At 44.6% G+C, this 24229-nt stretch overlaps 1 protein-coding gene across 8 annotated transcripts in view; it reads right to left on the bottom strand.

Moving 5' to 3' along the window:
- The window catches only part of relch (RAB11 binding and LisH domain, coiled-coil and HEAT repeat containing), a 152519-nt gene that overhangs the window by 79278 nt on the left and 49012 nt on the right, over positions 1 to 24229 (bottom strand). For all 8 annotated transcript variants that reach the window (XR_011348689.1, XM_069910854.1, XM_069910864.1 and 5 more), the window contains 4 exons: positions 17534 to 17731; positions 14111 to 14199; positions 9343 to 9663; positions 5586 to 5661 (listed from right to left, as the gene is read on the bottom strand). Coding sequence is in view for 7 of the 8 variants with exons in the window: in XM_069910854.1 (XP_069766955.1) it covers positions 5586 to 5661; positions 9343 to 9663; positions 14111 to 14199; positions 17534 to 17731 (684 nt within the window). In the remaining variant the exon portion in view is untranslated. The remainder of the gene's footprint in view (positions 1 to 5585; positions 5662 to 9342; positions 9664 to 14110; positions 14200 to 17533; positions 17732 to 24229) is intronic.

Genomic DNA, 24229 nt, shown 5'->3' with positions numbered 1-24229 from the left:
GTACATTCTTCTCTTAATACTCTGTTAACACAACTGCGGAACCTTGTTGTTTCTCCTCCATCCTCCCCCCACCTCCTCTGCTAGTTGAGGGGCTTTCCCTCAGTGCCTGGTAATGGGAGGGTTAGGTTCTGGTTTTCCCCACAGTGCCCTTGTGTTGGCTGCGCCAAGCCTCAGCACGTCCCTCAGCACGTACTTCTGCAAACTGGAATGTGCCAGTCGGCAGCATTCCCAGACTGATATCTCAGTATACTGAAAGATCAATAGGTTTTGGGTTGACCTAAGGGCATCTTTCTCCAAGTTGATGATCTTCCAGCAATTCTGGGTGTCGGACTTAGAGTACGCCACTGGAACAGTCCACTGTCAGAGAGTCCTCTGTCATGCAAAGATTTCTGTCAAGGACACAAGAATCTTTCTTGCCTCTCCCAACAATCTGGTATAGATCCTTTTAGGCCATGAGGACTCATCTACCTTAATGTTCTTCAAGAGACCCAACATCTCCCCCTTCTTCCTATCAACAGGCTCTAGAATATCAACATACCTCTCCCTCACCTTGCCATCCTACACACTCTTGTCCTTATTGAAGGGCAATGTGAGGCACTCAATATCTTACCCACTTCCTCTGGCTCCAGCCAAAAATTATCTCCTTTGTCCTTGAGTGGTTTTGCTCTTTCCCTCATGACCCTATTGTTTTGATGTATGGATAACATGTTTAAAGTCCAGTCCTTATCCATGACCACTTGAAAACTTAGTGTTGATTAGGGTTCCCAAAATTCTTTTCCACTGGCCAGATTCATTTCACCAATACAAAGGTCAAGTATGGCCCTTCCTTGGCTGGATTCCCTGTTTGGAGTACATCAATAGACCTTCCTGATGCATCCAACAAATTTTACCTCACTGGTAATGTGGATGAGGGTAGCACAGTGGATGTTGTCTATATGGACTTCAGTAAGGCCTTCGATAAGGAACCACATGGAAGGTTAGTTAGGAAGGTGCAGTCTTTAGGTATAAATTTTTAAGATAGTCAAATGGATTGAACATTGGCTGAAAGGGAGAGGCGAGAGAGTGGTAGTCTGTCAGGTTGGAGGCCGGTGACCAGTGGTGTGCCTCAAGGATCTGTATTGGGCCCATTGTTGTTCGTTATATACATTAATGATCTAGATGATGGGGTGGTGAATTGGATTAGTAAATATGCAGACGATACTAAGATAGGTGGAATAGTGGATAATGAAGAAGGTGTTCAAGGATTGCAGAGGGATTTGGGCTGCTTAGAAAAGTGGGCTGAAAAATGGCAGATGGAATTTAATGCTGATAAGTGTGAGGTGCTTCATTTTGGTAAGAAGAATCAGAATAGGACATACGTGGTAAATAGGAGAGCATTGAGGAATACAGAAGAGCAGAAAGATTTAGGAGTGACAGTACATCGTTCCCTGAAGGTAGAAACTCACGTGAATAGGGTGGTGAAGAAGGCTTTTAGTATGCTGGCCTTTATCAATCATTGCATGGAATATAGGAGTTGGGAGGTGATGTTGAGATTGTATAAGACATTGGTGCGGCCCAATTTGGAGTTCTGTGTGCAGTTCTGGTCGCCTAATTATAGGAAGGATATAAACAGAGTGGAGAGAGTGCAGAGAAGGTTTACCAGAATGTTACCTGGGTTTAAGCATCTAGAGTATAGGGAGAGATTGGACAGATTAGGTCTTTATTCTTTGGAGCGTAGAAGGTTGAGAGGGGATTTGATAGAAGTATTTAAGATTATGAAAGGGATAGACAGAGTGGATGTGGATAGACTATTTCCGTTAAGAGGAGGAAAGATTAAAACAAGAGGACATGAGTTAAGAATTAAGGGGCAGAGGTTTAGAGGTAACATGAGGGGGAACTTCTTTACTCAGAGAGTGGTAGTCGTGTGGAATGATCTTCCGGGAGAAATAGTGGCGGCGGAGTCAATTGTATTATTTAAGAAAAGGTTGGACAGGTATATGGATGAGAAGAAGATGGAGGGTTATGGGCATTGTGCAGGGAGGTGGGACTAGAAAGGGGTGTTTGGTTTGGTGCGGACTAGAAGGGCCTAATGGCCTGTTTCCGTGCTGTAATTGTTATGTTATGTTATGTTATGGTCCAGTCAATAAAGCCAATTATATTCTGAGGAAGGTCTGACCTGTACAAAAAGGACAGGCTGCACCTGAACTGGATGGGGACCAATATCCTGGTGGGCAGTTTGTCAGAGCTGTTGGGGAGGGTTTAAATTAGTTTGGCAGGGGGTGGGAATGAGAATGTGAGGGCAGAGGTTAAGGTAGAAGGATAGAAGCATGATGCTATGTGTTCTAAGTTGGTGAAGAAGGACAGGCAGGGGAAAAAAAAGTATAAAGATAGCCAGTTTGAGGGTTTTAAATATGCAATTTCAATGCTAGCAGCATTAGGAATAAAGGGGATGAACTTAGGGCATGGATCAGAACATGGAACTACGATGCTGTGGCTGTTACTGAAACTTGGCTGGAGGAAGAGCAAGATTGGATGATGCAGGTACTGGTGTTTAGGCGTTTTAAAAAGAACACGATTAGAGGTAGAAAAGTTGGGGGGTGGGGGGGAAGGAAAAGAGTAGTCAGGGATAGTATCACGGCTTTAGAAAGGAAGGACACTACAGAGGGAGTGCCCATTAAGTTGGTGTGGGTGGAAGTTAGAATTAGGAAAGAAGCTATCACTGTGCTGGGAATAGTCTCAAGGCCCCCCAAATAGCCCTCGGGGAAACTGAGGAGCAGGCAGATTTTTGAATGGACCAGGAAGTACAGGGTTGTAGTTTATGGGCAATTTCAACATCTCTAATATTGACCGGCACCTACTGATTGCAAGAGGGACAGATGGGGCTGAATTTGTCAGGTGTGTACCAAGGATTTCTGACAGTCTGTGGACCGGCCGACTAGAGGAGCAGGCATACTAGATTTGGCTCTGGGGAATGAACTTGGTCAGGTGACGGACCTCTCCGTGGGGGATTTTGGTGAGTGACCAAAACTCCCTTAGCTTCAACATAGCTATGGAAAAGTATATAAACAATCAAACTGGGTAAATGCTCAACTGGGGATGGGCTAATTTGAAGGAATGAGGCAGGAACTAGCAAGAATACATTGGAAATAGATGTTTATGGGTGAAAGCACTGAAATAATGTGGAGAAAATTTACGGACCACTTGTGCAGGGTTCAAGATAGGTTTGTCCCACTGGGACAAGGAAAAGATGGTAGGAAAAGGGAACTGTGGCTGACGAAACAGGTCAGGCAACAAGTCAAAAGGAAGCATACATTAGATATAGGAAGCAGAAATCAAGAAGGGCTCATGAGAAGTATATTGTAGCCACAAAGGAACTTAAGAAAGGACAAGAGAGCTCAACGGGGCCATGAGAAGGCATTGGCCTGTAGGATTAAAGAGAACCTCAAGGCATTCTATGCATATATGAAGAACAGAAGGATGACAAGAATGAAGGTGGGGCTGCTAAAGGATAAAGGAACCAACATGTGCCTGGAGGAAGAGGAGGTCCAAAATGAATACTTTGCATCAGTATTCACAAGAGAAAAGGAACTTGATTATGTGAGGTCAAAATAGAACATCCCTGTGTGCTGGACAATGTGGAGATTAAGGAAGTGGAATTGTTGGATCTTCTTAAAACAGCAAGACAGGGCCGGATGTGATATATCCCAGGCTGCTGTGGGAAGTGAGAGAAGAGATAGCTGGGGAAGTAGCTATGATCCTTGGAAATTCTTTGGCTGCACGGGAGGTGCCGGAGGATTGGAAAAAGCAAGTGTGGTACCCTTGTTTAAAAAATGTAATAGGAAGAATCCTGGGAATTATAGACCAATGAGTCTTACGTCAGTGGTGTGCAAACTAATGGCGAGGATTCTTAAAGACAGGATCTATGAACATTTGGAGAAGTACAGTCTACTCAAGAATAGTCAGCACGGCTTCATGAAGGGAAGATTGTACCTCATGAGTCTAATTGAGTTTTTTTGAGGAGAAAACAAAAGAAATTGATGACAATAGTGCAGAAGATGTGGTCTAGATGGATTTTAGCAAGGCATTTGACAAGGTCCCCCAAGATAGATTCATCCAGACGGTCATGAGGCATGGGATTAGTGGAACCTTAGCTATGTGGATAAAAAAAATTGGTTTGTAGGAAGAAAGCAGAGGGTAGTAGTGGAAGAAAACTATTCTGCCTGGAGGTAGGTGACTAGTGGAGTGCCACAGGTATCTGTTTTGGGACTCGTGCTTTTTGTAATTTTTATAAATGACCTGGATGAAGAGGCAGATGGATGAATCAGCAAATTTGCAGATGACACAAGGGTTGGAGGAGTTGTGGACAGAACTGAAGGTTGTTGAAGGTACAAGAGGAAATAGATAGGTAGCAGATGGATTTCAATCTGGATAAGTGTGATGTGATGCATTTGGAAGGAGAAACCAGAAGTCTGAGTACAGGGTTAATGGTCGGTTACTTAAAAGTGTGGATGAACAGAGGGACCTCAGGGTAGAAATCCATGTATCCTCAAGTTCGCCACATCGGTTGATAGGATAGTTAAGAAGGCCTATGGAATGCTGGGATTCATTAATGGGGGATTGAATTCAGGAGTAGAGAGGTCATGTAGCAACTCTACAAATTTCTGGGAAGACCACACTTTGTTCAGTTCAGTTCAGTTCTGGTCTCCTGGAAGGATGTGGAAACACTGGAGAGGGTGCAGAGGAGATTTACTAGGATGTTGCCTGGATTGGGAAACATGTCTTATGAGGCAAGGTTAGCAGAGCTGGGACTTTTCTCTGGAGTGTAGAAGGATGAGAGGAGACTTGATAGAGGTCTACAAGATTATGGGTGGACAGCCAGTACCTATTTCCCAGGGCAGGATCAGTAAACACCAGAGGTCATATGTACAAAGTTAAGGGAGAGAGGTTTAGGGGAGACATCAGGGGTAAGTTTTTAAAAAAGAGTTGTGGGTGTCTGGAATGGCTTGCCAGGATAGTGGTGGAAGTTGAAACACTGGGGGCATTTAAGAGACTCTTAGACAGACACAGATGAAAGAAAAAGAGGGTTATGGGGCAAGGAGTGGTTAGTACTTTTTGAAGAAGGGATATATGGGTTGGCACAACATTGATGGCCTAAGGGCCTGTACTGTGCTGTATTGTTCTATGTTTCAAAACTATCCTGTTGCTTTTACATTTTTGTAAATTTTTATTAATCTGTTTCTTTATTTCCTGCTGGCTATTGGGAGACTTTTAGCATCACCCCATCAAAGTTTGAACCAGATTTCCAAGAAGATGGAGAAATTAAAGTCAGTAAAATAAAGCTGTTGAAAGGAAAGAGTAGCCAGACCACATTCCCCTCTATTGTTAGCTACAAGGCACATTTCTATATCATTACCTCTGAAGACTCAGAGCCCAGAATAGTAATGAAATTGTGTGCATTGCAGGAGGAAAAAAAATAAACATGGAAAACATGCATGCACAAAGTAACCACATGAGATTACATTAATTGACTGTACCATAGCAAACCTAAAATAGAAAGTAGAGTCTATTTACTTTTATATGGTGTGCCATTTTAATTAAGAGGTTACCTCCACTCCTAAACGACTGTCAGTGGCCATACGACAAAAAGACAACAAAGCTTGATGAAAAGCAGGTGATAATGTCCTATAAAAGAGATCAGATAAATAACAAGTTTCAACAGTATTATAGTTCTTTTATTCAATTTTGACTTTTATGTAGACAAGTATCAGACCTTTAGTGATACCGGACCCTGAAATATCACCATTAAAAAGCAATCAAAATGCTAGAGATGAAAATGGCAACAATGGTTGAAGAGACTGGAGTAGTCAGGAATAAAGTAGCTCACAGACAGTTAACCTTAAATGTTCTTTACTCTTGTTAATGTTGTCACATGACAAATCACTCCCAAATTATCCAAATTCTTCTGCAGACATTGCTTAAAAAAAACCTCAATGGTTAATTAACAAATGTGTAGTTGGCAAAGGATTAAAATATTCATCCTAAATTAATAGAGACAGCAGTTTCTGTTTGAACCAACATTTGGAGGTTGTGACATACAAGGATGGTTAATGGTCTGTGAAGTTCCTTGGGCATGTTAGGAAAATAAAAGCAATAAGATGACTTATAACAATTGAACAAGTGGATTTCCACAATTGAATGACCATGTGATGTTCTAAAATAGCACGAGGCAAGGGACAATATTCCAGTGAGATACTCTCTTAGCTTCACCATTTAACAGTGATTATAAAATAGGAAGTAAGCTTGCTCTGCAAAGATCTAAGACTGGCCAAGTGGTGAAAGTGACACAGCAAACAACAAATTCAATCAAAGACATCTCCCATAGAATCCAAATCCTCAACAGCAAGCAGAAGAGCTGGCTGTTACTGTCATCTTCAAAAATTATTAGAGACCTATATTAAGACAGTGAGTCATCCAGATGGAGTTTAGTCATGATATGAACTATCAGGAGTAATGAATTCCAAGTTCCTCTATATCTGAATGAATCAATACAAATAACTGGGTTGCCACACCATTACTGAAGTGAAAAATGAAGGTGGTACTCAATAATCTCAACTTCACTTAGACTATTAAAATAGTTCTATTTCACTGGAAAACAAAAATGGGGAGGGGGAGAAAATAACTCTTATTAACGAGATCCAATTCCTGATGAAACCCTGGAACAACATCCTACCTGCTTGCCATCACACCACCAGATTTAAAGACAGCTTCATGATACCCGTTATCAGACTTGAAGAAACCTCCAATAAAAAAAAAAATAGTCTCTTGATTTCCCAATCTCCCAGTGCAGCCCTTGCATTTGTTTTAATTGCACTTTTCTTTGTTAAAATAGCTTCTGCATTTTGCACTACCCATTTTGCTTAAGTATATGTTAACTTGCCTGGACAGTTTCTCTCAGCACAAGGACCTGGGATTGCTGAAAGAGCCCATGACTGACGCTCATAATGGAGTGACCGAAATCTGAGACTTGAAAAACAAAGGGAAGTCACAAGTCGACTAAAGTGAATAACTCAGTGTCTCAATTGGTAGTATCCTCCAAAAGCTGCATCCTTGTGCTCTGTCCTTTCAATTGAAAGTTTCAAGGAAATATTAGTTCCTTGAAATTAGTTACCAATAGGTTGCTTTGAATACAAGTCTTCTTTGGCTTGGCTTCGCGGACGAAGATTTATGGAGGGGGTAAAAAGTCCACGTCAGCTGCAGGCTCGTTTGTGGCTGACAAGTCCGATGCGGGACAGGTAGACACGGTTGCAGCGGTTGCAGGGGAAAATTGGTTGGTTGGGGTTGGGTGTTGGGTTTTTCCTCCTTTGCCTTTTGTCAGTGAGGTGGGCTCTGCGGTCTTCTTCAAAGGAGGTTGCTGCCCGCCAAACTGTGAGGCGCCAAGATGCACGGTTTGAGGCGTTATCAGCCCACTGGCGGTGGTCAATGGGGCAGGCACCAAGAGATTTCTTTAGGCAGTCCTTGTACCTTTTCTTTGGTGCACCTCTGTCACGGTGGCCAGTGGAGAGCTCGCCATATAACACGATCTTGGGAAGGCGATGGTCCTCCATTCTGGAGACGTGACCCATCCAGCGCAGCTGGATCTTCAGCAGCGTGGACTCGATGCTGTCGACCTCTGCCATCTCGAGTACTTCGACGTTAGGGATGAAAGCGCTCCAATGGATGTTGAGGATGGAGCGGAGACAACGCTGGTGGAAGCGTTCTAGGAGCCGTAGGTGGTGCCGGTAGAGGACCCATGATTCGGAGCCGAACAGGAGTGTGGGTATGACAACGGCTCTGTATACGCTTATCTTTGTGAGGTTTTTCAGTTGGTTGTTTTTCCAGACTCTTTTGTGTAGTCTTCCAAAGGCGCTATTTGCCTTGGCGAGTCTGTTGTCTATCTCATTGTTGATCCTTGCATCTGATGAAATGGTGCAGCTGAGATACAAGAGAAACTTGTCCGTGAACTACTCTTTGCAGACGATGCCGCTTTAGTTGCCCATTCAGAGCCAGCTCTTCAGCGCTTGACATCCTGCTTTGCGGAAACTGCCAAAATGTTTGGCCTGGAAGTCAGCCTGAAGAAAACTGAGGTCCTCCATCAGCCAGCTCCCCACCATGACTACCAGCCCCCCCACATCTCCATCGGGCACACAAAACTCAAAACGGTCAACCAGTTTACCTATCTCGGCTGAATACAAGTACAAATACAATAACACCATAGGTTTTGTGCAAGAGTGAATTTTTCAGCATTGACTCCAAAATCAAAATGTTTATTGCCCGTCATGCAATGATTTCTTAATGTGTTTTCACAGGCATCGTCATATCTACTGTATCAGATTTAAGGCTATAAAATTGTACTGTACAAGACTGACATAGGCAGTTGTTTATGCCCATCATATGAAATATGGAATCTCTTGGAAAAGAGCAGACTAACCTGAATCAGCTCCAAGATAGTCTAAGTACTGTTAACCAAATTTTAGTGCAAGTTGCAAAAATTTAGTATTTTCAAAGACATAAGAATGGGAGGTCATTCTTACACTTGGGTTAGAGGTCTTCCATGAGTTTGGAAAAAAATGTTAATGCCAATTTTGCTGGAAAAATAGTTAAGTGCTGTTAATACAGTAACTCTGGAAGACTTTACAATACCGTAGAATGCCCAAAGTAGCTCTGTCCATAAATACTTCCATGTGATATTGAGAGCAAATTTGGGTCGATTAAGTTTTGCCATTTCCACTTATTCTTTTATTCTGAATGAAACCCAAAATAAAATCCAATTTATTTTCCTCAAATAAACTTGGTTTTGCACTTCATTCACTGACTACAACTCACCAGATCTAGAGGCTAATGCGTGAAGTCACCATTTTTTTCTTCTCTACCTTGCCCCCTTTCAAAGAACCCATTTTAGGACTGAAGTTTGGGTGATACACATGATTTCTTATGCTTAAATCTACATGCTACATTTTCACATTCACAAGAAAATGCCCTGTAAAGTGTCTCTGGTTTGAAACACATACTAGAAATAAATAGACTCTCTTTGTTGAGCACAGATAAAATATACTGGATAAATGGAAGTAATTTAATACATGCAATATTGGTGACAACATTTGGGTAAAAAATTATTTACATTTAAAATTCAACTTGGGTTTGATTGTTTTAAAAAAAAGCCTTGCCTTATGATGGACTGCAAACAAATTCACAAAAAAAAACTTATTTTAATAGTAGTTGTATTAAAAAGTTAATGGTCCCATGAAAATGCACTTTGACATGTGAAAAAATAACTAGAGATAGCACAACAATTTTCAAGTTACTAAATGTACAATAGACACTAACCTGTTCGGCTTATTGAACTGTATAGTTTCATGAGATGTGTCTGTTGTTGACTTGGTTTCTTTTTTGTCATGTGGGATTAGTGTTGCCACTGTACTGGGATCAATAGAGTGAATACTAGAATCTATATTAGTGTCTGTCAGACAAGAACTGTTCACCTCCTCCTTCTCTGGATGGCAGCTATCATTTTCAAAGCTACGTACATCCAGATACTCCCCACTATCCATCGGTCTCATCTGAGGTACTTGTTCTGATGTGGCTGGTGGAAGCATTGTACTTTCAGGTGCAGCAGTCAAATTATGTTGCTTGAAGATTTCTATTTCACTGATAAAATTAAAAGAACTTCAATTAAATCCATAAAACCTTTCTTGTTAGAATCACTTCCAACCTTAGCTACCTTTGGAAACACTGAACAGTAAAATCTCTGGTACATGGAAATCAAGCAATCAACAGCCTCAAGCAACTGACAAAAAAAAAGGAAACAAATAGGTAAAAAAAACACATACGTTTCAAATACTAAATGTCCTTTGAAATAACACACAAACCTTTGGTGAAAATGGAAGCAAATATTCAGTCAGCGGGGTGTCTTGGCCATGTTTTGCTCATAGCAGCTGCTTGAATGAAGTGTGTAACAGCAATGGTGTCACCAGTATGAAGAGCTGATTAATGCCACTTGCCATTGGAGTCACTCTCTTAAAGTGCCTCCTTATCTCTGCTTTGTAAGAGTCGCCCTGGACAGAGGCTTTATCTGTAAACTTGGGTGGGCGTGGGGGGGGATAATAATCTATAATGTTATCGTTCAACTTTCAGGTGGGTCTGTGGTGGGGGAGGAACCTGTAGTTGCAGCGACCATTGAATGTTTTCAAAGTTTGTAACTGAAAATAAAGTAAGGTGCTTTAATGATTGTATATTAATCTGTGAAGTTTGTCCAGTGGAAGTACAGTATGGTATTTTTGTCTTTTAAACTGTTTATTCTTAATGCATAAGTATAAGTACAAAGCTGGACAAGCTCAGTGGATCAATCTATCAAAGGTAAAAATACATAAACAACGTTTTGGGCAGGAACCCTTCATCAAGATAAGGAAAAAATGTCAGCAGGCATCCAAACAAAAGTGTGTGTGGTGGGGGGGAGGGAAGAGTGTGGCCACAAAGGAGATAGGTGGAGAAGAGAGGGAGGGGACAGCAGCAATCAAAGGAAGGTGGGATAGCTAGGTGAATAGAGGGGGAAGGGAGGGGGGACCACTGGAAAGGGGAGAGGGGGGGAAGAGGAGAGCAGGTTAGCAGAAACTGGAAAAGTCAATGTTAATGCCATTTGGCTGGAGAGTGCCCATACGGAAATCGGGTGTTGCTCCTTCAATTTGCGGTAGGTCTTGATGGGTCAGTACACAGGGCCATGGACAGACATGTGAGTATGGGACAGTGACACAGACTGATATGATTGGCTACTGGGAGGACTAGTCACTGGTGTGGATGGACGAAGGTGCTCAGCGAAGCGATCTCTCAATCTGCGCCAGTTTCTCCGATGTAGAGAAAGCCACAAAAGGAACACCGGATGCAGTAAATCAATCCTGAGAATGCACAAGTGAAGTGTTGCTTCACTTGAAAGGCCTGTTTGGGGCTCTGGACTGAGGTGAGGGAGGAGGTGTGGGTGCAAGTGTGGCACCTTCTATGGCAACGGGCAGTGGGGAGGTGGAATTGGTGGGAAGGATGAGCGCATGAGGGAGTGGTCCCTGTGGAAGGCAGAGATAGGAGGAGAGGGGAAAATGTCTGGTAGTGGGATCCTGTGGTAAGTGTTGTAAATTCCAGAGGATAATGTGGATGAGGAGACTGGTGGGGTGGGAGGTGAGGATAAGAGGGATTCTATGTTTGTTGTGTCTGGGAGCAGAGGGGGCCAGGGCAGATGAGCAGGAAATGTAGGAGATGCGGGTGAGGGCTTAGTGACATTTTGGAAGATCTGGACTGGAAGACCTCATCTTAGGAACAGATGCGGCAGATTCAGAGAAATTGAAAGAAGGAGATAGAATCCTTGCAGGTGTGAGGAAGTGTAGTAAAAGTGGTGGTGGGAGAGGGGGGGAGAGGGGGGGAGAGAGGGGGGAGAGAGGGGGGAGAGAGGGGGAAGAGAGGGGGGAAGAGAGGGGGGAAGAGAGGGGGGAAGAGAGGGGGGAAGAGAGGGGGGAGAGAGGGGGGGGAGAGAGGGGGGAGAGAGGGGGGAGAGAGGGGGGAGAGAGGGGGGAGAGAGGGGGGAGAGAGGGGGGAGAGAGGGGGGAGAGAGGGGGGAGAGAGGGGGGAGAGAGGGGGGAGAGAGGGGGGAGAGAGGGGGGAGAGAGGGGGGAGAGAGGGGGGAGAGAGGGGGGAGAGAGGGGGGAGAGAGGGGGGAGAGAGGGGGGAGAGAGGGGGGAGAGAGGGGGAGAGGGGGGGAGAGGGGGGGAGAGGGGGGGAGAGGGGGGGAGAGAGGGGGAGAGGGGGGGAGAGGGGGGGAGAGGGGGGAGAGGGGGGAGAGGGGGGGAGAGGGGGGGAGAGGGGGGGAGGGGGGGGAGAGGGGGGAGAGAGGGGGAGAGAGGGGGAGAGAGGGGGAGAGAGGGGGAGAGAGGGGGAGAGAGGGGGAGAGAGGGGGAGAGAGGGGGAGAGAGGGGGAGAGAGGGGGAGAGAGGGGGAGAGAGGGGGAGAGAGGGGGAGAGAGGGGGAGAGAGGGGGAGAGAGGGGGAGAGAGGGGGAGAGAGGGGGAGAGAGGGGGAGAGAGGGGGAGAGAGGGGGAGAGAGGGGGAGAGAGGGGGAGAGAGGGGGAGAGAGGGGGAGAGAGGGGGAGAGAGGGGGAGAGAGGGGGAGAGAGGGGGAGAGAGGGGGAGAGAGGGGGAGAGAGGGGGAGAGAGGGGGAGAGAGGGGGAGAGAGGGGGAGAGAGGGGGAGAGAGGGGGAGAGAGGGGGAGAGAGGGGGAGAGAGGGGGAGAGAGGGGGAGAGAGGGGGAGAGAGAAGGGGGGAGAGAGAAGGGGGGAGAGAGGGGGTGCTGGATACCATGGGTTGTTCTGTATTAATATTTTGTCACAAAAAGACAAAACAATAACGGGAGGATTAAATGCACTAAGCTCATGGCAGGAACACACTTTAATATAAAACACATCTTAATTTAGCTGACTTCAACACAAGGATAACATTGAAACATTTAGCTTTCGTCAAAGTTAAATAATGACTGAAAAAGGAGACTCAAATGTGCTGCATTTGTTTTGAAACCAATGTTATTCAATTAAATCTGATGATTTAAATGCTTTGAATAATAACTTACTGTCTTCAAGTAATTAAAGGTTTTCAGCAATCCAGAGGCTAAATAGCATATATGCTGGTGTACAAGACAACTGTATCAAGACAACCCCTGAATTTCCAACTATAAGGTAGGTTTCGAGTGACACTTGCTGTGAGAGACTACCCCAAGTAAAAACACAATCTGGAGAAACTCAGCAAGTCAAACAGTGTACTTTATGTAACAAAGATAAAGATACATAACCAATTTTTCAAGCTTGAATCCTTCATCAAGGAATGAAAAAATCTCGACAGGCTTTGAACACAAAGGTATGGGGGGGTGGGGGGGGGAAGGAGCATGGTTCCAAAGGCAGAAGGCAATAGGTGGTGAAGGGAGGGAGGGCACAGCAGCAAGCAGGGATAGGGTGGATGATTCGGTAAATAGAGAGGGAAGGGAGTGAAAAGCTAAGGAAAAGAAGACAGGGAGAAGGGAAAGAAGGGAGAATGGAGAATAGGTTAGCAGAAACCAGAGAAGTCGATGTTAATGCCATCCAGCTGGAGAGCACTCAGTTGTAAAATCAGGTGCTTTTCCTCCAATTTATGGCTGGTCTTAGTGGGATTGTACCTGAGCCCATCAACAGACATGTGAGTATGGGATTAGGATGTAGAACTGAAATGGATGGCCACTGGGAGGTCCCTGTAACTGATATGGAGCTCAGCAAAGCAAATTCCCACTCTGTACCCAGTTTGCCTGATGTAAAAACACAAAGGGAGCACTGGATGCAATAAATCACTTCTGCAGATACACATGAAGCATTGCTTCACTTGTGAAAGGCCAGCTTGGGGACCCAAACTGTGGTGAGGGACAAGGTGTGGGGGCAAAGTGTGGTACTTTCTGCGGCCACAAGGGAAGATGCTGGTGGGGGGGGGGGGGGGGGCGGGGAAAGAGGAGGAAATAGGTGGGTAGGGATGAGTGCACAAAAGTCACAGAGGGAGCAGTCCTGATGGAAGGCAGAGAGGAGAGGAGAATGGATGTGTCTGTGCATGGGATCCTGTTGGAAGTGCCGGAAATTCCAGAGGATAATGTGTTGGATGAAGATGGGCAAGGACAAGTGGAATCCTGTGTTTGTTACATCAAGGGGAAAAGGGAGTCAGGGCAGATGAGCAGGAAATGCGGGTGAGGACTGAGTTAATGGTGATGGAAGGGAAGCCACGTTATTGGAAGAAGGCAGACATTTCAGGTGACCTGGACTGGAAGACCTCATCTTGGGAACAGATATAGTGGAGATGGAGAAATTGCAAGAAGGGAACAGAATCCTTGCAGGGGAGCACTGAGATTTAAGGTTTGGATTTTATACTTGGCATACAAGACGACCCCATAATTTTGGGGTGACATTTTTAAAGTTCAAGTACTGTCTTATGCATATGCACTACAGCGTCTTTAAAAAAATAACACCATCACTAGAAACAGCTGAGATTTACTTAAACTGAATCAGGCATCGTCAAGGTTGTACTTTCTTTGCATAATGTCACATACCTCTTGAGCTGCCTTATTTGAGATGCAAGCAATAGCTTCTCATTGTTTAATATATTCAGTTGATCTTGGAGTTCTTGCACTGTTTTTGCCTGGGGATAAAATTACATGGCATATTAACATGCAGAATTAACTGTCCTATACTTTGAAAAGGACCATATTAGAACAGCTGTTTTAAGAAATTGTAATTGTTCTGAGCACAAAAATAGGACATTGTCTTCACCCGTGGGGATGTTGTGGGAGTGAGAAGTCTTTTCAGAACTTCTAAGTTAATGTAAGCTTCATACGGAGTTGGAATTATTCATTGTATGAATTCATATGTGTGTGTGTCTATACATATATATAAATATATATATATAAAAAAATATATGTGTGTGTGTGTGTGTGTGTGTGTGTGTGTGTGTGTGTGTGTGTGTGTGTGTGTGTGTGTGTGTGTGTGTGTGTGTGTGTATATATATATATATAATATGTATGTATTCTTTGTTTCTTTGGCTTGGCTTTGCGGACGAAGATTTATGGAGGGGGTAAAAGTCCACGTCAGCTGCAGGCTCTTTTGTGGCTGACAAGTCCGATGCGGGACAGGCAGACACGGTTGCAGCAGCTGCAGGGGAAAATTGGTTGGATGGGGTTGGGTGTTGGGTTTTTCCTCCTTTGTCTTTTGTCAGTGAGGTGGGCTCTGCGGTCTTCTTCAAAGGAGGTTGCTGCCCGCCGAACTGTGAGGTGCCAAGATGCACGGTTTGAGGTGATATCAGCCCACTGGCGGTGGTCAATGTGGCAGGCACCAAGAGATTTCTTTAGGCAGTCCTTGTACCTCTTCTTTGGTGTACCTCTGTCTCGGTGGCCAGTGGAGAGTTCGCCATATAACACGATCTTGGGAAGGCGATGGTCGAGACGTGACCTACCCAGAGCAGTTGGATCTTCAGCAGCGTGGATTCGATGCTGTCGGCCTCTGCCATCTCGAGTACTTCAATGTTGGTGATGAAGTCGCTCCAATGAATGTTGAGGATGGAGCGGAGACAACGCTGGTGGAAGCGTTCTAGGAACCGTAGGTGATGCCGGTAGAGGACCCATGATTCGGAGCCGAACAGGAATGTGGGTATGACAATGATTCTGTATACGCTAATCTTTGTGAGGTTTTTCAGTTGGTTGTTTTTCCAGACTCTTTTGTGTAGTCTTCCAAAGGTGCTATTTGCCTTGGCGAGTCTGTTGTCTATCTCGTTGTCAATCCTTGCATCCGATGAAATGGTGCAGCCGAGATAGGTAAACTGGTTGACCGTTTTGAGTTTTGTGTGCCCGATGGAGATGTGGGGGGGGCTGGTAGTCATGGTGGGGGGCTGGCTGATGGAGGACCTCAGTTTTCTTCAGGCTGACTTCCAGGCCAAACACTTTGGCAGTTTCCGCAAAACAGGACGTCAAGCGCTGAAGAGCTGGCTCTGAATGAGCAACTAAAGCGGCATCGTCTGCAAAGAGTAGTTCACGGACAAGTTGCTCTTTTGTCTTGGTGTGAGCTTGCAGGTGCCTCAGATTGAAGAGACTGCCATCTGTGCGGTACCGGATGTAAACAGCGTCTTCATTGTTGGGGTCTTTCATGGCTTGTTTCAGCATCATGCTGAAGAAGATGAAAAGAGGGTTGGTGCGAGAACGCAGCCTTGCTTCACGCCATTGTTAATGGAGAAGGGTTCAGAGAGCTCATTGCTGTATCTGACCCGACCTTGTTGGTTTTCGTGCAGTTGGATAACCATGTTGAGGAACTTTGGGGGGCATTCGAGGTGCTCTCGTATTTGCCAAAGCCCTTTCCTACTCACTGTGTTGAAGGCTTTGGTGAGGTCAACAAAGGTGATGTAGAGACCTTTGTTTTGTTCTCTGCACTTTTCTTGGAGCTGCCTGAGAGCAAAGACCATGTCAGTAGTTCCTCTGTTTGCGCGAAAGCCACACTGTGATTCTGGGAGAACATTTTCGGCGACACTAGGTATTATTTTATTTAGGAGAATCCTAGCGAAGATTTTGCCTGCAATGGAGAGCAGCGTGATTCCCCTGTAGTTTGAGCAGTCTGATTTCTCGCCTTTGTTTTTGTACAGGGTGATGATGATGCCATCATGAAGGTCCTGAGGCAGCTTTCCTTGGACCCAGCAGAGCTTGAAAAACTCATGCAGTTTGGCATGCAGAGTTTTGCCGCCAGCCTTCCAGACCTCTGGGGGGGGATTCCATCCATACCTGCTGCTTTGTCACTTTTCAGTTGTTCAATTGCCTTATATGTCTCTTCCCGGGTGAGGACCTCATCCAGCTCTAGCCTTAAGGGCTAGAGGGAGCTGGAGCAGGGCGGATTCTTGGACTGAGCGGTATGTGTATATATTGATTGAGCTTACAATTTGCTTTCAATATTAGATACAATTGCACCAAAAACCAGGAAGAAAATATGAAATAATGCATTTTTAGGATTAGTCTAATAGAAGAATGCTTCCATTTAATTTATTACATATTATGAACCTCAAACTTAATTATTTGATGTTGACACCACAGTCGTCGGCAGAATCACAGACAGCAATGAAGAAGTGTACATGAGTGAGACAGATCAGTGTTTGAGTGGCATCACAACAACCTTGAACTCGGTGTTAGCAAAACTAAGAAATTGATTGTGGACCAGGAAGGTGAAACCAGGAGAACACAAACCAGTCCTCATCGAGGGGTCAGCGGTGGAAAGGTTAAAATTCCTGAGTGTCAATATCTCTAAAGATCTATCCTGGGGGCCTTCATGTTTATACAATCATGAAGAAGGCTCGCCAGCAGCTATACTTTGTTAAGAGTTTGAGGAGATTTGGTATGTCACCAAAGACTCTTGCAAATTTCAACAGGTGTCCTGTGGAGAGTATTCTGATTGGTTGCATCACTGTCTGGTATGGAGGTGCCAATGCACAGGACAAGAAATGGCTATAGAGGGTTGAGAACTCAGCCAGTGCCATCATGGGCTTTAGTCTTCACTCCATTAAGCATATCTACAAGAGGCAGCGCCTTAAGAAAGCAACCTCAATCATCAAGGACCCCCACCACTCAGGCCATGACCTCTTCACACTGCTACAATGAGGAAGAAGGTACAGGAGCATGAAGACTGAACACCCAATGGAACAAAAACATCTTCCCCTCCACCATCAGATTTCTAGATGGACAATGAACCATAAACACAACCTCACTTTTACTCTTCTTTTTGCATTAATTTATTTAAAAAAAAATAATTTATAACAATTTTTGCATTGGTAATGCTGTCGCAAAATAACAAATTGTGTGACATGTTCATGGCAATAAATTCTGATTCTGATTATCCATTTAAATTTGCATTGTAATAAAGTACTAAAAACTCAAAATCTTAACAACTGTTTTTATATTAGACTGTTATCACTCTTTTACTTTTTAATCTTTTATCTGCCTTACCTCTTGTGGCTGTGGTTGTTGCAAAGCAGCTAATTCTTTGTCATAAGGAAGTACTTCCAAGTCCTTTGGATCCACTCCAACTGCAACATCGATCATTTCTTTTGAGGAAGTTGCGTGGCTTCCATACTCTCTATACATTTGCAACAAATCTGGAGGCTTTGGAATATTCAATCCAACATCATCCCACAATTCAAAATCCTGATTGGTTGAAAAATGCATTTAAAAATCTTCAATAAATTTATTGTAAGTAAAAGAAAAATTAAACATCAAATACAATTCAGATTGTACATGAACACCTTGGAACAAAATTGGGAAATCCCAGCAGATGATGTCTTGATAATTTAACAGGTAGAAAAATAATAAACTATTTGTCTTACTTGTTATATATAGAGAATTTAGGTTAAAATGGCTTGTTAAAATGTGATGATTAATCATAAAAAGGGAAGCCAGAATGGACAGGGAGCTTACTAGCAGCCAAGGACAAAAGGTTCAGCTGGATATGTTTTTTTAAAAACATATCTTTTCATGGTCATAGTGAGAGACATGCAGGAGACAAAAGATTGATAAGAAGGGTGAGAAACAGAATTTAGTGTATGTAGAGTTCGTAGCGTACGTAACGAACGTGATAATTAAAAATGCAGCTTAGAATGCTTTTGCAATACTAACCAATTAAAACAGTATTAATAAGAAGGGGAAGGGCAAACAATAAGGGTATAAAAATCAATGCACTGTACGTATCGGGGCTTAACTGGTGAGAAGCCAGTTGAGTCCAACTCTGCAGACTTGTAAATAAAGCTTGTCGTGTCATCAGTTTTAAAGAGACTCATGTGTGAGAAGTTTTATTTCTGACAAATGGGGGCTCGTCCGGGATCTACACTCCGGCCGTGAGGGGAGGCGAGAAGAGGGACATCGGAGGCGGTGCACCCCGCTGAGTTCAGCGGCTCCTAGTCCCTTGCTCGTCGCTTCGGGCGGCTTGAGCGAGTGGTATCCGGACAAGGTGACACGACAAGACGGAGAGGAGAAGGGTGACGGTTCAATCCCCGGGAAGACACCGGTAAGTGACGACTTACGATTGTGGTGTGGGGATTGGGTAACAGGTGTAACGGGATACACCTGTTTGGATAAAAAAACCTAACGTAATAGATCAGGTATAGAGCTTTTGTCGTGGCGTGAGGACCCTGTCGTGGGACTCTAGGATAGACCCCAGGGAAACCTCCGAAGGAGGGACAACACCTCCGACGAAGTGCCGAGAAGAGAGGGGTAAACCCCAGGGAAACCTCAGCGGTAACCGAAGGAGGGACAGTACCTCCGACGAGGCGTCTGAGAAGAAGGGAGTAGGGTCCAGAACGAGAGGGTCCTCAGCAACGATAAACAGATCTAGGTGGGAAAATGGGAGGATCAAAATCTAAGGGCTCGTCTGAAAATTCAGGACAATTCCTGGGAGTTCCCCTTGACAGCCCTTTGGGGAGAATGTTTGAAAATTGGGATAGTAAAAGATATCGAGACAAAAACAAGAAAAAGATGATCCAATATTGTCTCCTTTGGTCGAAACAACCTATTAAAGGTTCCTCGGTCTGGTGGCCGAAATTTGGATCTGATGAGGATTGGGTTAGACAAGCATTAAACATATATGTAAATTCGAGACCAAAGGTGAATCAAGAAGAGTCAGCATATGCATTTTGTTGGGTTCCCTGGCCAGGATCCTTAACAAAATGTTTTAAATTGAGGGTAGCGGGAGAAAAGAAGTGGGAACCTCTGGACAACCTTCCCCCTCCTTATATTCCCCCGGTGACTACTGCGCCCGAGGAAAGCTCATTACCGGAGGGGAAAGGTGATGAATCTGATTGCCCCGAAAGGGGCCGGGAAAAAAAGGATGAATTAAGGGAGTCGGACCCTAAACTTCCACCGGTAATCCGACCCTGGACAAGATCCCAGACTGGTCCAGGACCATCAAAGTTTTCAATAAGCCTAAATCCCCTGAGGGAAGTTCCTATGGGAGGACCGGGAGGGGGAACGGGATATGTGAATGTTCCCCTAACTAGTACAGAGGTGCGGGGATTTAAGAAAGAAATGAAAAAGTTATTGGAAGATCCTATAGGACTGGCTGAACAGCTCGACCAATTCCTGGGACCAAACACATATACGTGGGAAGAGATGCAGACAATAATGGGAACATTATTCTCACCCCAGGAGAGGCAGATGATTCGACGGGCTGCCCTCCTCATGTGGGAATATGAACAACCTGGGGACCCCAGACCCCATGAACAAAAATATCCCTTAAAAGAACCCAGGTAGGACAAACGAACACCCGAGGGATTGGAAAGTATGAGACAATATAGAGAGTGGACAATTAAAGGGATACGGGAGGCTGTGCCAAAGGGTCACAATTTTACCAAGGCATTTGGGAACCACCAGGGGAAAGACGAGTCCCCTACTGATTTTTTGGAGAGGGTGAGAAAGAATGTCCAACAGTATGCTGGTGTGGACCCTAGTACACCAATGGGTGAACAGCTTATTCGAATTGAATTTGTTTCCAAATCATGGCAGGACATTAGAAAGAAACTAGAAAAGGAGGAGGACTGCAGCGAAAAACCCTTAAGCGACCTGTTAAAAAAGGCGCAAAAAGTATATGTGCAGAGAGAAGAAGAAGATCAAAAGAGGGCGACAAAGGTTATGGTACAGACTATCCGACAGATGAATGCCGAATCCAGAGGGGAAAGAAAACAAAACCTTCCTCTAAACAATCCAAGATATCCAAGAGAGGGAAGACCCCGGAGGTTCGTTAAGTGCTATTACTGCAATGAGGAAGGACACTTTAAGAGGGAATGCCCCCGATACAAGAGGGAATTGCGTGCCCTCGAACTTATGGAAGAAGATTAGGGGGGTCAGGGGTTCCAAATGTTAGGGACCAAGTATAAGAGGGAACCCCTGGTAAAACTAAAAATTGGTCCCAAGGGAGAAGAGGTGGTGTTTATGGTGGACACAGGAGAGGAACGAAGTAGTGTAATAACTGTGCCAATCGGAACTGAGCCTGTAAAAAGTAATTTGACAATTTCTGGGATAGAAGGGGCTCCCAGAATGGTATCAATAATTCCCCAAGTAACAGTGAAACTGGAAGAAAGAGAAGGGGTACAAGACCTCTTGTTGTTACCGTCGGCTGGATTTAACCTCCTAGGAAGGGACTTACAGGCTCTCCTAGGTTTGGGTGCTCTCCCTGTGGACGGAGAAGTGCGAGTCCACCTCTGTGCTTTAAAGGAAGAGGATGAACGGCAGATTGACGAGAGAGTCTGGTATAAGGAGGGAAATCGAGGAGGTCTGGACATCCCACCTTTACATGTCACATTAATACCAGGTCATCAGCCGGTAAGGAAACGTCAGTATCCTATTTCTTTGGAAGGGAGAAAAGGGCTACAGCCGGTAATTGAGACTCTAATACGAGACGGACTATTAGAAGAATGCATGTCACCTTATAACACCCCTATACTCCCAGTGAAAAAGTCAGATGGATCCTATCGCCTAGTTCAGGATCTAAGAAGTTTGAATGCTATTGTTCAGACCCGCCACCCAGTGGTGCCTAATCCCTATACTATTATGAGTCGGATTCCCCCAGACCATGAGTGGTTTAGTGTTATCGACTTGAAGGATGCCTTCTGGACGTGTCCATTAGAAGAGGAAAGTAGAGATATGTTTGCGTTTGAATGGGAAAATCCATGGACAGGTAGACGGAGACAGCTTCGGTGGACTGTATTGCCCCAAGGTTTCACTGAATCTCCGAACCTGTTTGGACAAATGCTAGAACAAATCCTGGTGGACTATCCACAATCTGATGATTCCCAACTAATGCAGTATGTGGACGATTTACTATTATCAGGACCCAAGAAACAAGAAATGAGGGGAGATACAATTAGACTCTTGAATTATCTGGGGAAAAAGGGTCTACGGGTGTCCAGGAACAAGTTACAGTTCGTTGAGAGAACTGTGGTATATCTGGGACACCAGATAAGTAAAGGACAGAAACGGATTACCCCTGAACGGATTGCGGGAATCACTAGAATGCCGTTACCCCGTAATAAGAAGGAAATAAGACAATTCCTGGGACTCTTAGGTTACTGTAGGTTATGGATAGAGGACTACTCAGCTTTGGTGAAGTTTATGTATGAAAAGCTGACAAATGAAAATGAATATCCATTGAAATGGACCCAGGAGGAGGAGGGATGGTTTGAGGACTTGAAGCATCGCCTGACACGAGCCCCGGTACTCACTCTGCCCTCTTTAAAACAGCCCTTCCAGCTATTTGTCACTCATAACCAAGGAACAGCTGTGGGAGTTTTAACACAGGAAAAAGGCGGTCAGCGACACCCAGTGGCTTTCCTTTCCAAAATGATGGACCCAGTGTCTCGCGGATGGCTGACGTGTATCCAGGGAGTAGCGGCTGCTGCTCTGTTGGTAGAGGAAGCACGTAAACTTACTTTTGGAGGAAAGATGACTGTGTACACCTCCCATTCTGTGAGTGTTTTATTAACACAAACTGCCCATCGATGGCTGACTGATTCTCGCATATTAAAGTATGAAACCATTTTAATGGTCGGAGAAGATCTACAGTTTGCAAAGATTAATAGCTGCAACCCAGCTCAATTTTTATACGGCAGTGAAACAGAGAGAGAGGTGGAGCACGACTGTGTCGAGTTGACGGATCTTCAGACCAAGACCCGAGAAGACCTTTGCGATACTCCGCTGGGAGAAGGATATAAATTCTACATTGACGGCTCCGCCAGATGTGTTGACGGAATGAGAAGAAGTGGGTATGCTATAATAGAAGGAAATACTTGGAAAGTAGTAGAATCCACGAGACTACCCGGAAGCTGGTCAGCACAGTCCTGTGAACTATATGCTTTGCAGAGAGCCCTCAGAATACTGGCAAAGAAAATTGGAACGATTTACACTGATTCCAAATACGCATACGGGGTAGTGCATACCTTTGGTAAGATCTGGAAGGAGAGTGGTCTAATTACATCAAGAGGAAAGGAATTGGCACACGAACAGATGATTACTCTGACTTTAGAAGCCTTGACATTACCCCAGGAAATAGCAGTGGTCTACATACCAAGCCATCAGAGGGGAGATACCCCGACAGCAATTGGAAACAGACTGGCTGATGAAGAAGCCAAAAGGGCAGCCATGCAACAAGAAGTCCGTTTGCTGACCTTAATCCCAATAAGACAAGGCATAAAGAAGGCTCCCATTTTCACTGCTAAGGAAGAAAAGGACATGGCTCAGCTGGGCGCAAGCCAGCTGCCTGATGGAACATGGAAGACACCAGATGGAAGAATGGTTCTAAATAAAGAAATAATTCGCAATATTTTAAAACACCTGCATCATCAGAGCCACTGGGGCACCCAAGCCTTATGTGACACAGTGCTTCGAGAATATGTGTGTAAGGAAATCTACACCTTGGCCCAACAGGAGGTGCAGAATTGTCACCTATGCACAAAAATTAATAAGAAGGTAATGAGGACAGGGACCATGGGAGGTCAACCATTAGCCATACGCCCTTTTCAACGTATCCAGATCGACTTCACAGAGTTACCTCAAGTCCAAAGATGGAAGTATCTGTTGGTGATAATAGATCACTTTACCCGATGGGTGGAAGCCTTCCCAACAGTAAATGCTACAGCCTCTACAGTAGCTCGCCTCCTCCTAGAGCAGATAATCCCCAGATATGGTATAATGGATTCTATAGACTCAGACAGGGGTCCACATTTTTCTTCAAAAATCCAACAATTGATTTGTAATGCATTACAGGTCTCTTGGAAATTGCATACCCCTTGGCATCCACAAAGCTCAGGGAGGGTTGAACGTATGAATGGAACCCTAAAAATGCAATTGACAAAATTAATGGTGGAAACTAAAATGCCTTGGATAAAGTGTCTGCCCCTGGCTTTATTGAGAATTCGTACTGCCCCACGAAAAGATGTAGGGTTGTCCCCTTATGAAATGATGTTTGGGCTTCCCTTCTGGAGTACAGTTGAGGGGTGTCCCACTTTGGGGGAAGGGGATATATTTGTTAGGAACTATTTACAGGCACTGTCACGCTCTCTTACAGATTTACGAAAGAGAGGACTATTGGCACAAACACCGCCTCTAGACTTTTCTTTACACAAAGTGGAACCAGGAGACTGGATTCTCATCAAGACCTGGAAAACTGAAAAACTCCAGCCCCAGTGGGAAGGTCCATACCAAGTTCTCTTAACTACAGAGGCTGCAGCACGAACAAGAGAGAAGGGGTGGACGCACGCATCCAGATTTAAGGGGCCTGTAGAGGCGCCTCAGGACCCTGATACGAACTCAGATTGGACTTGTGTTCCTGGAGAAAAACCTCTTACTTTACGATTTCGCAGAAAGACTTGATTCACAATGTTATTGCTATGTTCTTTGATTTTTCTTAGTTTGCCTATGTCTTTATCAGGTGTGAAATGTAAGAAATGCAGAGACACAGTGGTCCTGTTTCAGGACCACATTTGGGGAAGAAAGGAGAGTAATTTTATTTCCCATACCTCAGTTCCTGAGAAATGCTGGGCAGAAAATACCACCCAACATCCATATACCCCTTGTGTGGAAAAAGAAGGAAATAATATGGGTCATTATATACAGATTCCTAATACCACTCCTTTCCCTCTTAACGGTTGGAAGGATGAC

This window comes from Narcine bancroftii, chromosome 1 (assembly GCF_036971445.1).
Source record: "Narcine bancroftii isolate sNarBan1 chromosome 1, sNarBan1.hap1, whole genome shotgun sequence".
NCBI lineage: Eukaryota > Metazoa > Chordata > Chondrichthyes > Torpediniformes > Narcinidae > Narcine > Narcine bancroftii.
Note: the sequence above shows the minus strand (reverse complement) of the source record. Positions and strands in the feature narration are given on the sequence as shown.